Source organism: Macaca nemestrina, chromosome 7, assembly GCF_043159975.1.
Source record: "Macaca nemestrina isolate mMacNem1 chromosome 7, mMacNem.hap1, whole genome shotgun sequence".
NCBI lineage: Eukaryota > Metazoa > Chordata > Mammalia > Primates > Cercopithecidae > Macaca > Macaca nemestrina.
This window is the reverse complement of record NC_092131.1, coordinates 55,759,855-55,777,601: the sequence shown is the minus strand read 5'-3', so window position 1 is coordinate 55,777,601 and position 17,747 is coordinate 55,759,855. Positions and strand designations below refer to the sequence as shown.

Sequence of the window (17,747 nt, the reverse complement as noted above, 5' to 3'; positions counted from 1 at the left end):
TATTCCCAAGACCGAGGTGGCTTTTGGGAGAGAGCTTGGTTATCAAGAAGTATACTGGCCACATATTTCTGTGCAAGACTCCTTGTGGTGCAACACTGAGTCAGGGGTTAGGAAGACAAGGGGGCAGGGGCCTGAGGGAGGATCTTCAATTGCACTCTTGCTCTGGTATTCATAAAAACCAGGGGCCGGCCTGCCACCAGGTACCCATCCAAAGAAAAGCTAGAGACAAATACATAGGAAAGGTTCAATAGTAGGTTTTTGTTGTGAGGGGCCTTATGAAAATTAAAAAGGTATAAAAATATTTGGAAATAAGCACTGTGCAAATTTAGTGAATCTAAAAATCCCTTATTTAATAGTAAAACTGCAGTGCAGAATGCTATAAACCAGACTCATAGTGTTTTCCTATTAAGAAATACTTCTAATTTAAGTTTGATGTTTCCCCATTGCTTGGGGTGAGATGGGGGGAAAGTTGGAGTAGGGGAATAGTCAGAGATGGAGGCAAAGATTAGTGGTAAGTTGTTACTGACCTGCAGAGTTTACAGCTTGAAAGAAAAACTGTAGGAGTTAAGATCCTCTTTCCTAGGAATCCATGCCATAAGAAGTTTAGGGATTGAGGCAGTGGCTGCTGATATGTGAAAACAGGCCTGTAAACTTTGCAAGCGATCCAGTAAATTATGCTTGTCCTAGTGGGACCCCCCACTCCACATTTCAACCCCCAGGCCAGAATCATCAAAGTTGGCAAAAAATATTCATGGAGAGTAAGCAGGCTATAGCAAGATAGGTTCTTCAGCAGGCAATTTGCTTCCTCCCACGTGATGACTGTCTTCTTGCCAGTTCCCTAGGCAGATCAGACCCTTCACTTCCCAGTTGGCCTCCCTTCCCCAAGTGAATGTGATTTCTTACAGAACACAATTACCCATGTTGTCTGCCAAACTGGATTTTGTTTTGTTTTAAGTATCAGCTCATTTTCACGACTATGCAATTATGACAATATGTGGTAGGAAACCATTACTGTCAGCTACAGTCTGAAACTGGCCACTTACCAATACACTTTGCCAGGAACGAGTCTTTCTGGAGGGATACTACGTGGTTAACAGAACACGTAAAGATAAACGGCTAAACAAAATATCAACATTTTCTTACAGAGCTGAGCTTAAGGACAGAACAGTGATGTGCAATGGTTTTCATGTATCCACAAACACAATTCTGTACAATTACAAGAAACATTCCTTTTTTTTTTTTCTTTGATGGTTGCTTAACCAAGTGGTTATTCTTTATGCTGTTGACATAGGAAAAGGTGAAATGCTAGTAACCGAATCAAAGGGGCAGTGCAACAGGACGCTCGGTGGTGCTCATTGCGTGGTTTGGTTCCTTGGATGGACACACTTGCTTTACACTTCCTCCCAGTTTTTGTCCCAACCTCTTAGTGTATCTTCCTGGGAATGGTAAAAAACAAAGCAAAACATTTTGGTCTTACTTCAAGCTGCCTTTGGACTGTTATTCCCTTGTTTCGCTCTTTTCATGGGATTGGATTCTCCTAACTTCATTGTTTGGTGAGTCTCTTTGCTTTGCTCTTTGCCCCGATCTTCTGTGCATTCTGCGCCGACCCCGCAAGTGCTCCTGCACTCCCTCCCAGCTCGCTGCTGGGGCTTAACGCTTCCCAGCCGAGGTCAGACTGCCGTGCGAGAAATGCCTCTCCGGCCGGTTGAGGACAGTTCCAGTACGGCAACACGTGCGCTTCTGCCCAGTGCCGCGCCCCGCGGGTGTTCAGACGCCTTCTCTCCATCCCCGCCGGCGCGCCCCAGGGACTCGGAACGCCCCCGCCAGTGTGACGCGTCCTGCCTCCCCTGCAGCTCGCGGACACTCGCACTTGCAAGGCCTGGCCAGCGCTCCTGGGCCCGCCCCCCGACGGTGTGGGGGCGGAGACGACGGCTCCCCTAGGCTCTGGCTCCCGGCCTTGGCCTGCGCGGGTAGGCGCGGGAGCCTCGAGCGCCGCTCGGATGCAGCAGCCGAGCCGCCACTCGGCGCGCGGCGGGAGACCCAGGGCAAGCCGCCGTCGGCGCGTTGGGTGCGGGAAGGGGGCTCTGGATTTCCGTCCCTCCCGTTTTTCCTCTGAGTCTCGGAACGCTCCGGCTCTCAGACTGTCTTCCTCCCAGGTAAAGACCGGGAGAGGAGGACACATCTCTTTTCCAGGCACCCCACCATGGGCAATGCCTCCAATGACTCCTGGCCTGAGGACTGCGAGACGCGACAGTGGCTTCCCCCGGGCGAAAGCCCAGCCATCAGCTCCGTGATGTTCTCGGCCGGGGTGCTGGGGAACCTCATAGCACTGGCGCTGCTGGCGCGCCGCTGGCGGGGGGACGCGGGGTGCAGCGCCGGCCGCAGGAGCTCCCTCTCCTTGTTCCACGTGCTGGTGACCGAGCTGGTGTTCACCGACCTGCTCGGGACCTGCCTTATCAGCCCGGTGGTACTAGCTTCGTACGCGCGGAACCAGACCCTGGTGGCACTGGCGCCCGAGAGCCGCGCGTGCACCTACTTCGCTTTCGCCATGACCTTCTTCAGCCTGGCCACGATGCTCATGCTCTTCGCCATGGCCCTGGAGCGCTACCTCTCGATCGGGCACCCCTACTTCTACCAGCGCCGCGTCTCGCGCTCCGGGGGCCTGGCGGTGCTGCCCGCCATCTATGCCGTCTCCCTGCTCTTCTGCTCGCTGCCGCTGCTGGACTACGGGCAGTACGTCCAGTACTGCCCCGGGACCTGGTGCTTCATCCGGCACGGGCGGACCGCTTACCTGCAGCTGTACGCCACCCTGCTGCTGCTTCTCATCGTCGCGGTGCTCGCCTGCAACTTCAGTGTCATTCTCAACCTCATCCGCATGCACCGCCGAAGTCGGAGAAGCCGCTGCGGACCTTCCTTGGGCAGTGGCCGGGGCGGCCCCGGGGCCCGCAGGAGAGGGGAAAGGGTGTCCATGGCGGAGGAGACGGACCACCTCATTCTCCTGGCTATTATGACCATCACCTTCGCCGTCTGCTCCTTGCCTTTCACGGTAAGTCACTCCGTACGTTTCCACAGCCCAGCTCTGCTCAGCCTTCTCATGCTCTCCCCTGACGCCTCCACCCTTTCCACCACCCTACAAACTTTTTGCAACTTGTAAAAATATGTCCTAATTTGTAAAGATCTGTAGCCTTCCCCACTCGCTTCCCCTCCTCTTTAACCCACTTCCTTCCTCCCTCAATCCTGGCTTATGGGCATTGCTAGGCTAGTTTCATATACAGTAATACAGACCGTCCGAAAGGGAGTCCTGGGCCTCAGCTAAGCCAGCCAATCTCCTCATCCTAGCCCTGTGCGGTGTCCCTTTCTCGCTGTTGCCTGTCTTGGCTTAGTAACTGAGAAAGAGGCAGCCCCTTCCACCTTAGGATGGCTGTCACTGTTCCAACCTGATGACCTGGAGCTGCAGTTTGCTGCCCTGTACCTCTCACCCACTGTTCTCCACTAGTTCTCCATGCTTGCCTTCTGTTCCTGCCAGGGCAAAATGTAGTACCCAACCCATAACATTCCAGCTGCCATTGAAAATGGTCCCAGATGAGAAAGGTCCCTGATGCAGAAATTTAGAGCATTTGTTATTTGTCCTAAAAGTCCAACAAACATCAGTTTATAGGTTTCCCAATTTATATATTTGAATGGAACTCTTTGTGGCCATGAAAGTTTATAAAACCATAATGATAACTAGAGGAAATACTTGGAGGAACACTTTGCTAAGCATTTGTAATATCTTGCAAAACACCCTCTTAATGTCACTGTCAGAAATACACACAGGTGTCCTTCAGCTTACAGTCATGCACTTGAGCACAAAGCTACATGCAGGAATGGCTGGTCCATCTCAGGAAGGGAAGAGTGGGGCTACCTGGGGGACTGAAGGACAAGAGATCAAGTCCTGGCATCATGCTGCCTTGATTTGGGGCAACTTTAGCAGTTAGTTTATGCTAACTAACTGCTAAATGATATGAGGCTGTGAGTTCAAGTCTCCTGAAGTGTAACCTTTTAGCTGAGCCTGGAATATGTCTGAGAATGTGCTGGCCTCTTACAGGGGCTAGGAATTGGGAGCTGTGGCAACTCCACTTCCTAATCTTCAGAAGAGCTAGACTGCTGCTGCAGCATCAAAGCAGTTAATAGTGACTTCCACCTGCCACAATCTTGGAGAAAATAAAAGAGATGGGCAGGGCCTACTATTAACAGGTCTGACCTGTAAAAGCTGGAGGAGAAGTAACTTTATCCTATCTCCTGCCTCCATTACTGCTTCTTATATCTTCATGTGCTCATCTTCAGGGATGGGAAGGGACACAGGGTCCCAAAAGCCTGAATATGATTCTCTCCTCCCCAGCCCAGTTAACTCCCTTTCTTAGCTACGTTCTCTTCTCCCTGGTCCCCACTGTCCTCACCCTTCTACCCCATCCTCTGTCAGGGCAGAAACTGTTCTGAATCGGTTGCTTTGAGGGAATGAGATGGAATATTCAAAGACGCCCTCTTATAAAATGAAGTCGGACTGTGGGAGGCTGCATCTCCCATACCACTCTGAGCACGGGAGTTTATGAAACAGAAACGCTGTGATGTAGAAACCCACATGGCTTACATGCTTTTGATTTATTTTACTAGTAGGAGCTTTTGATGATGTTAGGAGCTAAATCAGCTTTTGAAGGTCAGGACTAGGATGCAGAACATATATCTATGAAAGGAAGCATTTCAAGTTCCACTAAACAGCTTTGCATTCAGCTCGGGAATCAGAAACTATTCCTGAAAGACTGTCTTAGGGTGGTGGGAATTAAGATATCAGTTCTTAGGGTTTTATCTGTCATTTGTGAGTGTATTTATAAAAACATCCCCCACCATCAGCTACTTAAATAGCCTGGGAATGGGTTTGGGGTGATAACACACTTGTGAAAATGATTTTTAGTCTCTTTCCTACATGAGCAAGAGGAAAAAGGTCTCCTCTTTGACCATGACTGACCCATTGCCTAAACTGTATTTTTTTTAAATAAAGGCAGTGGTTTCCAACAGGTTGCCCTGTTTTCATGTAAATAGGCCTTTTACCATGAGAACTCCATCACTGCCATATGTTTCTGTAAATTCAAATACATGTGTGTGGATATAGATATAGATATAGATATAGAAATTGTTTTCCCTCCCTCCGTTAATATTAGGCCAAGGGCTGCTCCAGAGTTGCCAGATAGAAGGGGCTTTGCGACAGAAGTCTGGCTAAAAGGTGTTGAGGGAGTGGGAGCTTTGCTTTGAAGCTGTGTTTTTATTTCTATTTCCTGTTTATGGCTTAAGGGGGCCAGATGGAGACTATGAAGGGGCTTTTGCTCCCCCAAGCCACCCCTAAGCATTGACACTATCAGCAAATTCCTTTTGCTTCCGCATATATTCATGGCAAAGATTCCCAAAGAGCCGGAGAAAATCCTAGTGTGAAAGTAATCAGAAAGCCAGCCTCCCTGACTTCCATTCTTGGAACTACCATGACACCATATCCAGATGAACTCGACACAAAATGGAAAGGTGAAGCATTGTCACCTCTTAATAAGAAAATTTATATTGACCACTGATGGCTTTTATTGTCAATAGATTATTGGGAATAATTGCTAGTATATTTCACTTACATAGCACTTTAAGCTTTACGAAATGCTGTACTATCTTGATTTTAAGTTATTTCTTGAAGGGCTTATCTGAAAATTCAAGCTTATGGCTACTGTTTGGTTCATACATTCCGCTGTTCAGAATCCTTGGCATGTGCCTCCAGGGGAAGTTGCTTTTTCCTCCAAGTCCTTTTCTTCTACTTGGCCTACACTAAAATTGTGGTCAGAAGTGGCCTATACCAATCTCACACCTGAAGCAGGAATCATTTCCACATGTCCTAACAGGGGGCTCTAGAAGCAAAGGTTTATGGTTGCCTTCAGAAGTGTTTCTGCTTCTCTAACGGAGTGCACGTGATCTGATAGAAATACAGTGTGAACCACAAATGCAAGCCACGAACGGAATTTTAAATTTTCTAGTAGTCATATAACAAAAAGTAAAAAGAAACAGAGAAAATTAATTGAATTATATACTTTATTTAACCCAATATATCTAAAATATTATCAATTCAAAATATTAGTTATGTAAAATAATTATTAATAAGCTGTTCCAAGTAAGTTTCCTCTTTGTATCCCAGAAAATAGTAGCAATCTACTTTATCTCTTCCCACTCCTTCCTCAGGATAACAAGCTGCTTTCTATGTCCCTCAAAAGTGGACCAAACCACTGGCAACAAGGAGGACAGCTATACCCAGTGGGACACCAGTCTATTCCACAGCACTCCAGTAGTGGACAGAGGAGGGGAATGGGGGAATTCAGAAACCTGGAACTACTAATGTCAAGCATTGTCCCAAAGTTTGAGCAGGTTGGAATTACTGCTTCCTCCGAAGATGCCAGTCTAGGGCTTCCAAAATTTTGGAAGTAAAACTGTAAATTTTTTTTAAAGGCCCAGTCCCTTCAAGTGAAGTCCAATTCAACCTCATATATCATTATTATCAACCACAAAATAAGACTTTTGAATGCTAACTTTTGCATTAACCCATTATCTTCACAACACCATAGGAAATAGTATGATGATTTCTATTGTACAGACGAGGCAAATGACTCACGCTGTGTCCCACAGCTAATGGGTGGTGGAATTGGGATTCAAAGCTAGTCAGTTTAAGCACTGAGCCAATTAACCTAACCACAACACTATCCAAGAGAAAGTACTCATTTCAGGGGTAACAGATGAGATTAACTAAGATTTCATAAAAGAGCTGTGAGACTATTATAAATATCTGGACACTTTGCCTCTTAATTCCAACTAGTTAGCTTTAAAAATAAAATGGCAAGGACCTTTTTCTTCATGTCAGCTCAAGGGAGCTGAGCCGGGACCAACTATGTGGTTCCCTTTCTTTTCTCCACAGACCTATGAAACAAAAAGCTGAGACTCAGATTCTAGGAGATTGGCTAATGTAAATGCTGGTCTAAATTAAGAAATAATCAGATTATCCCTCACATAAAATCTTTCATCAGAACAAATAAAACCTCTCTTAAGTGATCAAAAACCATGTGGTGTTTGGGAAATGACATTGTTTTGGCTGCCCAATATGAAATTCTGCATGGAACCAACAACATATTCCAAACTGTTTATTCACTAAAGGGATATTGTATAAATTAATAAATTCCTCCTTATGTTAATCAGCTATTGCCATCATTTTACAGAGATGAATAGAAACTCTCTTCCTGAAATGGAACAGAACACAGGAAATATATGAGATCTCTATTCTTGCCTCAGATACTGGTTGTGTCTTCATATCCAACTCATATTATGCCCCTTTCTCACCACTTTTCTAATTGTGGATAGCTTCTGGCCATTTTAAACTGTTTTCCACATGCCATGAGGATAAAGTGCTTAGGCGTTTTTATTCAGTTCTAAAATTTCAAGAGTAAACCATTGACTCATACTAAAAGCTCTCCAATTTTAGAAGTTATTTAGGGTTATAACTTCTAGGTAAATCTGATTAGTGGAAATCTGATCTTGGCAATACAAAACAAACTCCAGTAAACGGTACTAGAGTTTCTTGTTCATTTGTGGTATTCATTATGTAAAATATAACGTGATTGGGGGTTGAAAAGCTGATATGACATTGGTAGATTACATATATGCAAAATATAACAATTCTGGTAGGAATGAAAAAGAACTCCAGACATCTCTACAGACATAAGTATAACCACAATGAACTTTGCCTGGTGATAGTTTAAGTTAATGTCCATAAACAACTGGAAGGCCCTTTATCATTTAAACATCATTAATGATGTGTTTGGGGATAGATGAGACAGTTTTAATACACATGATCTTTTAAGAGAAAGTTCCTCTATATGAGTGTTTTCACTTGACGTCTTTTCTCCTTTGCCATTTGATATTATGAATAGTGATTTGAATAAAGACACAATTACACTGGTTTTAAAAATGTAAACACAAGGAACCTTATTTCTTTCCCCAAAAGAGAATTTGTGCATCATGTCCACACCTTTGGTCAAGTGGGTCCTCACTGCTATCTCAGATGGTTTAGGCCAGGTTCTCAGCTTAAAGAGAAACAGCTTCTGGAGATGGTATATTTCTTCTTTGGCATATCAAAAACCAATCACAGTATTAAGTTTAAAAAAAGAATAGAAATGGTGAGACAGTGTTTCGGGAAGGCAATCAACAGGTCTCTTTCCAGCTAGAGGCTTAAGACCCAGTTAATCTGCAACTTGGTCTGCTCAGTTGGCTTCTCCTGACCTATTTTGAAGTTTCTGACCCTCTACTCCCTGTCCTTATCTTGAGCTCAAGTCCATTGTGCCTCAGTTTACATTATCAAGGTATACTAAGCTCCATTTTTCTGAGAATATTTTGCTACCTAAAACTGCCCCTAACAGAAAACTAAACCTATGAACCTTGCAGCTGGGACATATATGTGATGGGAAGGGCCAGGGATCTGGTAAGTACATTTAGAAAAGGCGGAAAGTTCCTCTAGAGCAGGGTCCATAACCTGTGCTGCATGGAAAGTGCATGGATTTTCTGCCTGAAATCATTTGCAAAAATGTTTATATGAGTTTATATGTTTGTATGAGTCGTGGGTAGATGGTTCATAGTGTCCATCAGTTTGTCAAAGAGTTAAGAGCCACCATCTTGGAATAAATAGGCCCAGAGGTCTAAACCTTAGCATTTGCTCTTTTTTTGTTTCCAGTTCTGAGAAGCACAGAGCAAAGGACACTCTAGTCCTGCAGCCACACGGATCTGGTTTTTCCTACTGAAAGAAAATAGGCTTCTGTTTCCCTCTACCACAAAGCACCTGTGATTCGGGCAAAGGAATTTCATTAAAGCATCATATACCTCAAAAATAATCTCCCCACAAAATGTTTTTTTTAAAGAATAAATTAGGCAAAGTCTATAGTCAGGACATCTTAGTGTCTTTCAGAAGGCAGATAACCATATAACAATCTATGCTTGCAATTTAACTGTGGAAAAGTGTGGAGGAAAAAGAAGTCCCAGTGAAAGCTAAGTAGCTACTTAGCAATAGCCATGGCTTTTCAGTCCATAAACAGGAACCATGATATCCATAAATCTTTGTGACATCTTTGAAGAGAAATCTCCTCCAAACCCATAATGTGGTCAGACATTTGTGAATTTCATGCGAAGCTTTACATTACAGGCTTTTTATATAGATGGCAGCAGAGTGTGTAGCGGCTAAAAGCAAAGTGTGGTGTCCCATGGATTCAGTTTGACTCCACATTTTCTCTACTTACCCAGACTGTAATTCTATGCAAAGTAATTGATCTTCTAAACCTTCATTTCCTTCTAACATGGGAATAATAATACTTTGTAGGTTTGTGTAAATATTAAACAAAATATGCCTTATAAATTGCTTGGCACCATGCCTAACACACAGTAGGTGTTTAATAAATGTTAGCTGCTATCTCTAGAGGATTCCATTTCCAAGGGAAAATCAGATTGTATATTAATGATCAGGAAATGAATTCTGAAAGCTCAAAGTCTTTTGTTTGATTGACCAGGCCTAAGTGGGCCTTTTGTTTTTAAGTGTGATAAATGAATAATTTTAAACTATTCCAGGTTTTAGATAAGGTTCTAAAGGGATGTCTCACACCCTGGCTGCACATTAAAATTACCTGGAGGAGTTTGCAAACCTTGATACCCATGGCTCAGCCTAGACTAATTAAGTCAGAGTCTCTGGGTTCTGGGGGAACCCACCCCTAGTATTTCAGCATAGGTTCTTTCTATTTTCCCTAAGTGTTGGCCGGCTGAGAAGTAAAGAGAAAGAGTACGAAGAGAGGAATTTTACAGCTGGGCCGCCGGGGGTGACATCACATATTGATAGGACCATGATGCCCACCTGAGCTGCAAAACCAGCAAATTTTTATTAAGGATTTCAAAAGGGGAGGGGGTGCAAGAACAGGGAGTAGGTCACAAAGATCACATGCTTCAAAGGGCAAAAAGGAGAACAAAGATCACATGCTTCTGAGGAAACAGGACAAGGGCAAAATCAAAAACTCCTGATAAGGGTCCAAGAAAGATCACAAAGCAAAGGGCAAAAGCAGAATTACTGATAAGGGTCTATGTTCAGTGGTGCACATACTGTCTTGATAAACATCGTAAACAACAGAAAACAGAGTTTGAGAGCACAGAACCAGTCTGACCTCAAATTTACCAGGGTGGGGTTTTTTCCCCACCCTAATAAACCTGAGGGTACTGCAGGAGATGAGGGTGTATTTCAGTCCTTATCTCAACTGCATAAGACAGACACACCCAGCACGGCCATTTATAGACCTCCCCCCTGGAATGCATTCCTTCCCCAGGGTATTAATTATTAATATTCCTTGCTAGGAAAAGAATTTAGCAATATCTTCCCTACTTGCATGTCCATTTATAGGCTCTCTGCAAGAAGAAAAAAATGGCTCTATTTTGCCTGACCCTGCAGGCAGTCAGACCTTATGGTTGTCTTCCCTTGTTCCCTGAAAATCACTGTTATTCTGTTCTTTTTCAGGATGCACTGATTTCATATTGTTCAAACACACATGTTTTACAATCAAATTGTACAGTTAACACAAATATCATAGTGGTCCTGAGGTGATGCACATCCTCAACTTATGAAGATAACAGGATTAAGAGATTAAAGTAAGACAGGTGTAAGAAATTATAAGAGTATTATTTGAGAACTGATGAATGTCCATGAAATATTCACAATTTATGTTCCTCTGCCGCGGCTCCAGCCAGTCCCTCTGTTCAGGGTCCCTGACTTCCCACAACATCTGGGGAAGGAAGAAAAGCCTCAGAATATTTTTATGTATGTATGTATGTAGGTATGTATGTATGTATGTATTTATTTATTTATTTTGAGACAGAGTCTCACTCTGTCACCCAGGCTGAAGTGCAGTGGTGCGATCTCAGCTCACTGCAACCTCCGCCTCCTAGGTTCAAGCAATCCTTCCCCTCAGCCTCCCAAGTAGCTGCGATTATAGGTGCCCACCACCACGCCTGGGTAATTTTTGTATTTTTTAGTAGAGATGGAGTTTCACCATGTTGGCCAGGCTGGTCTCAAACTTCTGACCTCAGGTGACCTGCCTGCCTCAGCCTCCCAAAGTGCTGGGATTACAGGTGTGAGCCACTGTGCCCATCCTATTTTTAAAGCTCCTCAGGTGATTTAAATGATCAGCCAAATAAAAAGCCCTCATTTGCTCTAAAATTCTGAACCCATTTTGTAGTTGCATTAAAGATAGAAAAGTAGCTCAAAAGAATAGTACCTGGTCAGTGCCAAAATGAAGTTTTCTATGGGAGGCTGCTTCTATACATGACAATGCTAAAATAGCACTAATTCTCATCTGTGCCACTTTGTAAATGTCACAACAAGGCTCTACCTTCTTAACAAAGCCCTGTAGAGGGAGCCTGCCCTAAGGAATTAAAATTCACTGATTCATTGGGATTAGCACTTGGTACTTTTCTCATGTATTGGTAGTGCATACAAAAAGATGGATAACTTCTACCAACCTCTGAAACTGAATTGCTGAATATCACTGACATATTATTAATTATCTTATATCCTTTGTGACATCCTTTAATTCAAAACTCAAGACTGGCTGGAGGGAGAGGAGAATGGGCAGTTATTGTTTAATGGGTACAGAGTTTCAATTTGGGATGATTAAAATAATTCTGGAGATGGTAGTGATGGTTGCTGTTCCTTGTGCTTCTATGTGCATGTAGTCAAGTGCATCCACAAGAGGAGACACAGGAGACGTTCAGGAAAACACAGACATGGCAGATCGCTCAAGGCCACACGAAAAAACATCGGTTTCAGTTAGGAGGCAGAGGGGCAGGAGGGTGGGGAGGATCTGGGCCAAGACTTTATTGGGGTTTCCACAAGAAAGGCAGAGCAGGGTAAACAGTTTAGGGTTGGTTAGGTGGAATAATTTCAGCGGGCTCTAAGCTATAGGGTTGGTCCCTAGTTGCCTGATACCTGGCACTGGAATGATTAAAGCAGAAGAATAAATATTTCCTCTGGGTGTATGGGCTAGATAGAAGAGTTCTGGCCCTGGATAGGTTAGTCTGTGTATCACAGATATGCTCCCAGCCTAACTCTTTGCTGTCTCTACAAATTAGCTAGCCCCTAGAGGGGCAGTCTCTCCCGGCCAAGAGGAATTTAAGATATCAAAACATAATATGCAGAAAAGTGAAAATATAAAAAATATGATTGCACCACAATGTAAATGTATTTAATGTACAGCTGAAAATGGCAAAATGGTAAATTTTATGTTATATTTATTTTACCACAACTTTTTAAAATCCCAGTATCCGTAAGATCAAAAATATAGTAATCTAGGCAAAAGACAAGAACCAAAAGAAAAAAATGGGGAAGTAGAAGACAAAACTTACATCAAGAATTTTGAGGGTCACTGAAATATGTCTCTTCTCCAAGTATAAAGAAGGAACTGGCTGGGCGCGGTGACTCACGCCTGTAATCCCAGCACTTCGGGAGGCCAAGGCAGGCAGATCTTGAGGTCAGGAGTTCGAGACCAGCCTGTCCAACAGGGTGAAACCCCGTCTCTACTGAAAATACAAAAATTAGCCAGGCGTGGTGGTGGGTGCCTGTAATCACAGCTACTCAGGAGGCTGAGGCAGGAGAATCACTTGAATCCAGGAGGCAAAGGTTGCAGTGAGCTGAGATCACACCACTGCACTCCAGCCTGGGTGACAGAGTGAGACTTCACCTCAAAAAAAAAAAAAAGAAAAAAAAAAAAAGCTGTCTTCTACAAAATATTGGTCACCTCCCAAAATGCAAATTTTAAGCAATTCTCAAAATTACCCAGCATAGTAGATGAAAAGGAAAGGAAACAGTACAGAATTGCTTCATCCTCTACAACCGTTTTTCACTTCTCATTATTCTGTCACGCTCTAAAGACATTCAGGAACTCTGATGTGGGTTATTCTCCCCTGAAAACCTGACTCATCTTAATGTGTGAAGCTGCAACACCAGAGGCTATGCCTTTTCTGCACTTCTCTACTGGCCAATTCAGTGTGAGTATGTTCTCTGGCTAAACTAGATCATCAACTCAGCTGCAGGCCCTTTCTACAGGAGTGCTCAGTTATGCATCACGTGCACACGTGTGTGTGCATATGTAATCACGAATGTGTTTTAATCTATAGACCTATGTGCATCATTATCCTGAATTTCTTACCTCCAAATCACTCCTTTCACACACCAGCCTGTATAGTTTTCATCCAAAATAGTTTAACTGACAGGAAAACTATTGTTCCATTGCATCTCCTCACGTAGTTTTCCCCTTCTCTCTGTAATCTGGGAAACCTATCATCAATTCTTTTTCCTCACTCATCTGCCAAATCTTTTCTCCACTCCCTATGCCAAGATTCTCCAGCATAAACACCTATGGCTGCCAAACCTTCCTGCCCTTGTCCTAACGTAAACAAACTGAAGATGACTACCCTTTGCCCTCTCTGCAATTTGCTTTGTATATCCAGTTGCCAGATGCCTGCGGAGTAAGTACGAGGAGAAAGGAAACAAACTGCTCCTTCTTCTGCAGAAAGGGAGCGAAGAAAAGAGGGGCTAGGTCTCTAAAGCCATCGGTAAGAAAGACCCTGGAGCCTTATAAAGCACTGGTTTTAAATGACTAGGTGTGATCTACCTTTGTTTTCCTCTTTTCTGTGAATTTTGTGGAAGTGTGATCTTTATCAAGATGCACTATTCCATTCCTTCCAACCTGCCCAAACATTTGTGTTGCTCCCTAAGTATCTAAGAAATTGTTTGAGAGCTGGTAGAGCAGTTTGGTCCACATGTAAAGATGTGTCAGCTTTCCAGTGTTCAGGACATTGTTCTGGGGCCTTTGCTAATACAGGCCTGCATGTAGCACACAGTGAGCACTGCACTGCCATCAGGAGAGTTGGAATTTGCATCCTGATTTGGCCACTAATCAGCTCTGGGTACTTAAGTAAATTATCTAATTTTCTATACCCCAGTGTCTGCATTTGTAAAATGGAGATAATAACAATGAACACTGTGGAGCACTTATGATGTGAGCACTGATGTAAGTAGCTTACACACATCACTTCCTATCATCCTTTCAGCAACTCTGTGAAGTGGGTGTGTTATTATTATCACCCATTTTAAAGATGTCAAAACTGAGGAAGAAAGGTGCATTATTAATATCTTGCCATTGGTCCCAAACTATATACAGAGCTAGGATTCAAACCCAGTCCAATGGCCAGAACTCATACTCCCCCTGAGGGTGTTCCATTGCAGACCCTGTCTCACTGAATTGCGATCATTCGATTTAGTATTTGGAAGTAAATGTAACATGTTATTAATTTTCCTGAAGTTCACTTCCCTATCTGTAAAAAAGAGACAATCTCTAAGTTTCAGAGTTTCTCTAAGGAGTAGAGATAAAGCAGGGTTAGTACCCAGAACAATTCATGACACATATATTAGGTTATTGATACATTGGAGCTACTAATATTATCATTATTATTTATATTATTAAAAGATTCTATTCTAGGTGACAAGAAAAGTTTATTTCTGTCCATTCCCAGTGACACCAGAACATTGTGCATAGTGTTAATGTTAATTGCATTCCACAGAAAACATGCTTTCATTGAGTTCAAAGGGAAAAAATACATTCATTATGTTACAGTTTACATGAGGAAGAAAGGTGAGATTCCCACAACCCACCTTTCGTTTCCCCCCACTACCACAGACAAAACATGGTTTTGCTTTTAAATCTCAAGACATAACATAGGATCTAAGCCTGTCTACTGCTACGATGTAAAACTAACATCATTTTTCCTCTTTGCGTCTTACAGATTTTTGCATATATGAATGAAACCTCTTCCAGAAAGGAAAAGTGGGACCTCCAAGCTCTTAGATTTTTATCAATTAATTCAATAATTGACCCTTGGGTCTTTGCCATCCTTAGGCCTCCTGTTCTGAGACTAATGCGTTCAGTCCTCTGTTGTCGGATTTCATTAAGAACACAAGATACGATACAAACTTCCTGTTCTACACAGTCAGATGCCAGTAAACAGGCTGACCCTTGAGGTCAGTAGTTTAAAAGTTCTTAGTTATATAGCATCTGGAAGATCATTTTGAAATTGTTCCTTGGAGAAATGAAAACTGTATGTAAACAAAATGAAGCTGCCCTAATAAAAAGGAGTAAACAGACATTTAAGCTGTGGTCAAGGCTACAGACCTGCTGACAAGGCACTTCATGTAAAGTGTCAGAAGGAGCTACAAAACCTACCCTCAATGAGCATGGTACTTGGCCTTTGGAGGAACAATCGGCTGCACTGAAGATCCAGTTGCCTTTTGATTTAAGCTTTCCTGTTGAATGACAAAGCATGTGGTTTTGTAATTTGTTTGAAACCCCAAATAGTGACTGTATTTTCCATTTTAATCTTGCTACTACCGTTATAAACTTATAGTGTACAGCCAGACCAGATTAAGCTTCATATGTATGTAGTCTCTAGGAAGTCGATATGTGGAAGCAATCAAGCCTGCTTTCTTGTGATCACTTAGTGAACACTTTATTTGAACAATGAAGTTGAAAATCATAGGCACCGTTTACAGTGATGTTTGTGTATGTGGGAGTCACTACAGTACTATTCTTACAAGAGTGGACTCAGTCGGTTAACATCAGTTTTGTTTACTCATCCTCCTGGAACTACAGGTCAAGTTGTCAGGTTATTTATTTTATAACGTCCATATGCTAATAGTGATCAAAAAGACTTTAGGAATGGTTCTCTCAACAAGAAATAATAGAAATGTCTCAAGACAGTTAATTCTCATTAATACTCTTTATTTATCCTATTTCTGGGGGAGGATATACGTGGCCATGTAGGAAGCCAGATATTAGGATTAAAAACTGAAAATTTTGGTTCATTCTTCAGATATACTGGAACGCTTTTAATGTTGATATTGGGGCCATGAGTAAAATAGACTTTATAAGACGACTGTGTTGTACCAAAATTCATCTGTCTATATTTTATTTAGGGAACATGGTTTGACTCATCTTATATGGGAAACCATGTAGCAGTGAGTCATATCTTAATATATTTCTAAATGTTTGGCATGTAAATGTAAACTCAGCATCAAAATATTTCAGTGAATTTGCACTGTTTAATCATAGTTACTGTGTAAACTCATCTGAAATGTTACAAAAATAAACTATAAAACAAAAATTTGAAAATGGAATAGTATTTTATGAAGTCCCTCAAATAACATTTTGCAATTAATATAAACATAGTACCATTTAAATGAGATCAAAGTGGAAAAATTATATTTAATTTGGCAGATTCGTAAAGTGTGGTTGCCAGGTTTTAAAAGTGTGGTTGCAAATTAGAGTTTAAAATATTCATTATAATACTTGGTATTAGAAGATATTTTTTTCCTCCAGTTTTTACCCTTCCAGTATGATCCTTAAATTAGTAGAACCATCTTATTTTTTACATAGTGTTATTATTGGATAGCCACTCCTAAAAAAAAAAAAAAAGAAGAAGAAGAAGAAGAAGAAGAGAGAGATGCTTGTTTTTTCCAAAGTCTCATTGAGTTGTTTACCAAAACTATTTCCTTTAAGCAGTTATAGAACTAGACGATCACTTAGAATGATTTCAAACCAATCTAGGCATCAGTGTATTTTGATACAAACAATCTACGTCAAATCAGCTCTTAAGAAGAATAAATAAGTGGTTTGCTTTTCTACAAATTTAAACAAGCCAGGCAAAATTTAACTAAAATCTCGACATATAAATAAATCTTCCCTGTCCACCAGGCATTCTAAAGTTAAGAAATTATTCTAAATGGGACTAATTAGGCCCATGGGTAATTCCTAAACATAAAATTCTGAAGTTGCTTTGAATCTAGAAGATTGATTCCTTTTATCAGATGACTTGTTTTTCTCCAGATGAAAATGTCAACTACAATTTTTCACCCCACCTTACCCCTCCCCCTAAAATCCCAGAATAATGCCTGAGAACTGAAAATAAAAACACAAAATTGGACATAATATCACTAGCAGGAACAAAATGATTCACTCTGGAGGCCAAAGTATAAGAATTTAAGCCACTTATTTAAGCACTGGTATATCTCTAGAACTTTGTTTTCCTCATGTACTCCTGTTCCATGCACTGTGCTGGTATTTCATTTACACCAAAATATATGTAGAAGGAGTTGAAAGTAAAAATCCTCTGTAATGGTCATTACCTCCTATTAATGGCAATTTAAAGGTAACTTAGAAAAAAAATTACTAAAATTAGCTATGTAAATATTCCCTTTCTAAAAATCTTACCACATCAGACATACCTGTTTAAGTTACTGATTCATTATCAAGTTAAATAAAACAATAGAATTTACTTAGCCTGATATATTAAAGAACTGAACTGTGATAAAAGAAGATCTAGACTTTATTCTTTGCCCCCAGTAGTCAGAATGAAAAGGGAGAAAGAAACTATAGTTGGGATTCCCTGCAGCATGCCAGCCCTAAGTTTAGGTGTTTGGATATGGGATGGACCAAGCTGTCTGCTCTGAGCTGAGTTGTTCCTCAGTGGTTCAGTGTGGCCCTGGTCATCTTTTCCAAGAAAGAACTGAAAAATTCTGGTGCTAAATTGTGGCCTTGAATCTCCAAAAATCTGATTGG

General features: G+C 41.9%; 1 protein-coding gene across 3 annotated transcripts; it reads left to right on the top strand.

The window, feature by feature from the left end:
- Nucleotides 1-2,203: 2,203 nt before the first annotated feature.
- On the top strand, nt 2,204-17,541 carry LOC105481819 (prostaglandin E receptor 2). Of its 3 annotated transcripts, none has more exons than XR_011625882.1 (3): nt 2,204-3,046; nt 13,006-13,689; nt 14,920-15,006. XR_011625882.1 is itself a non-coding variant. In XM_024792862.2 (2 exons), exons 1-2 carry the CDS (start codon nt 2,204-2,206, stop codon nt 15,151-15,153), a joined length of 1,077 nt encoding a protein of 358 aa, XP_024648630.2. In that variant the 3' UTR covers nt 15,154-17,541. The 3 variants fall into 3 exon arrangements, 1 of the variants encoding a protein (XP_024648630.2); XR_987203.3 differs by having other exon boundaries at nt 13,006-13,122; nt 14,920-14,970; XM_024792862.2 differs by lacking the exon at nt 13,006-13,689 and having other exon boundaries at nt 14,920-17,541.
- Nucleotides 17,542-17,747: the final 206 nt, after the last annotated feature.

What these genes read in the sequence shown, in the direction of transcription:
- LOC105481819 (XM_024792862.2), top strand. Translation starts at nt 2,204, where the DNA reads ATGGGCAATGCCTCCAATGACTCCTGGCCTGAGGACTGCGAGACGCGA. An exon ending in TCTGCTCCTTGCCTTTCACG is followed by an intron (nt 3,047 to 14,919) that starts GTAAGTCACTCC and finishes TGCGTCTTACAG; the next exon opens with ATTTTTGCATATATGAATGA.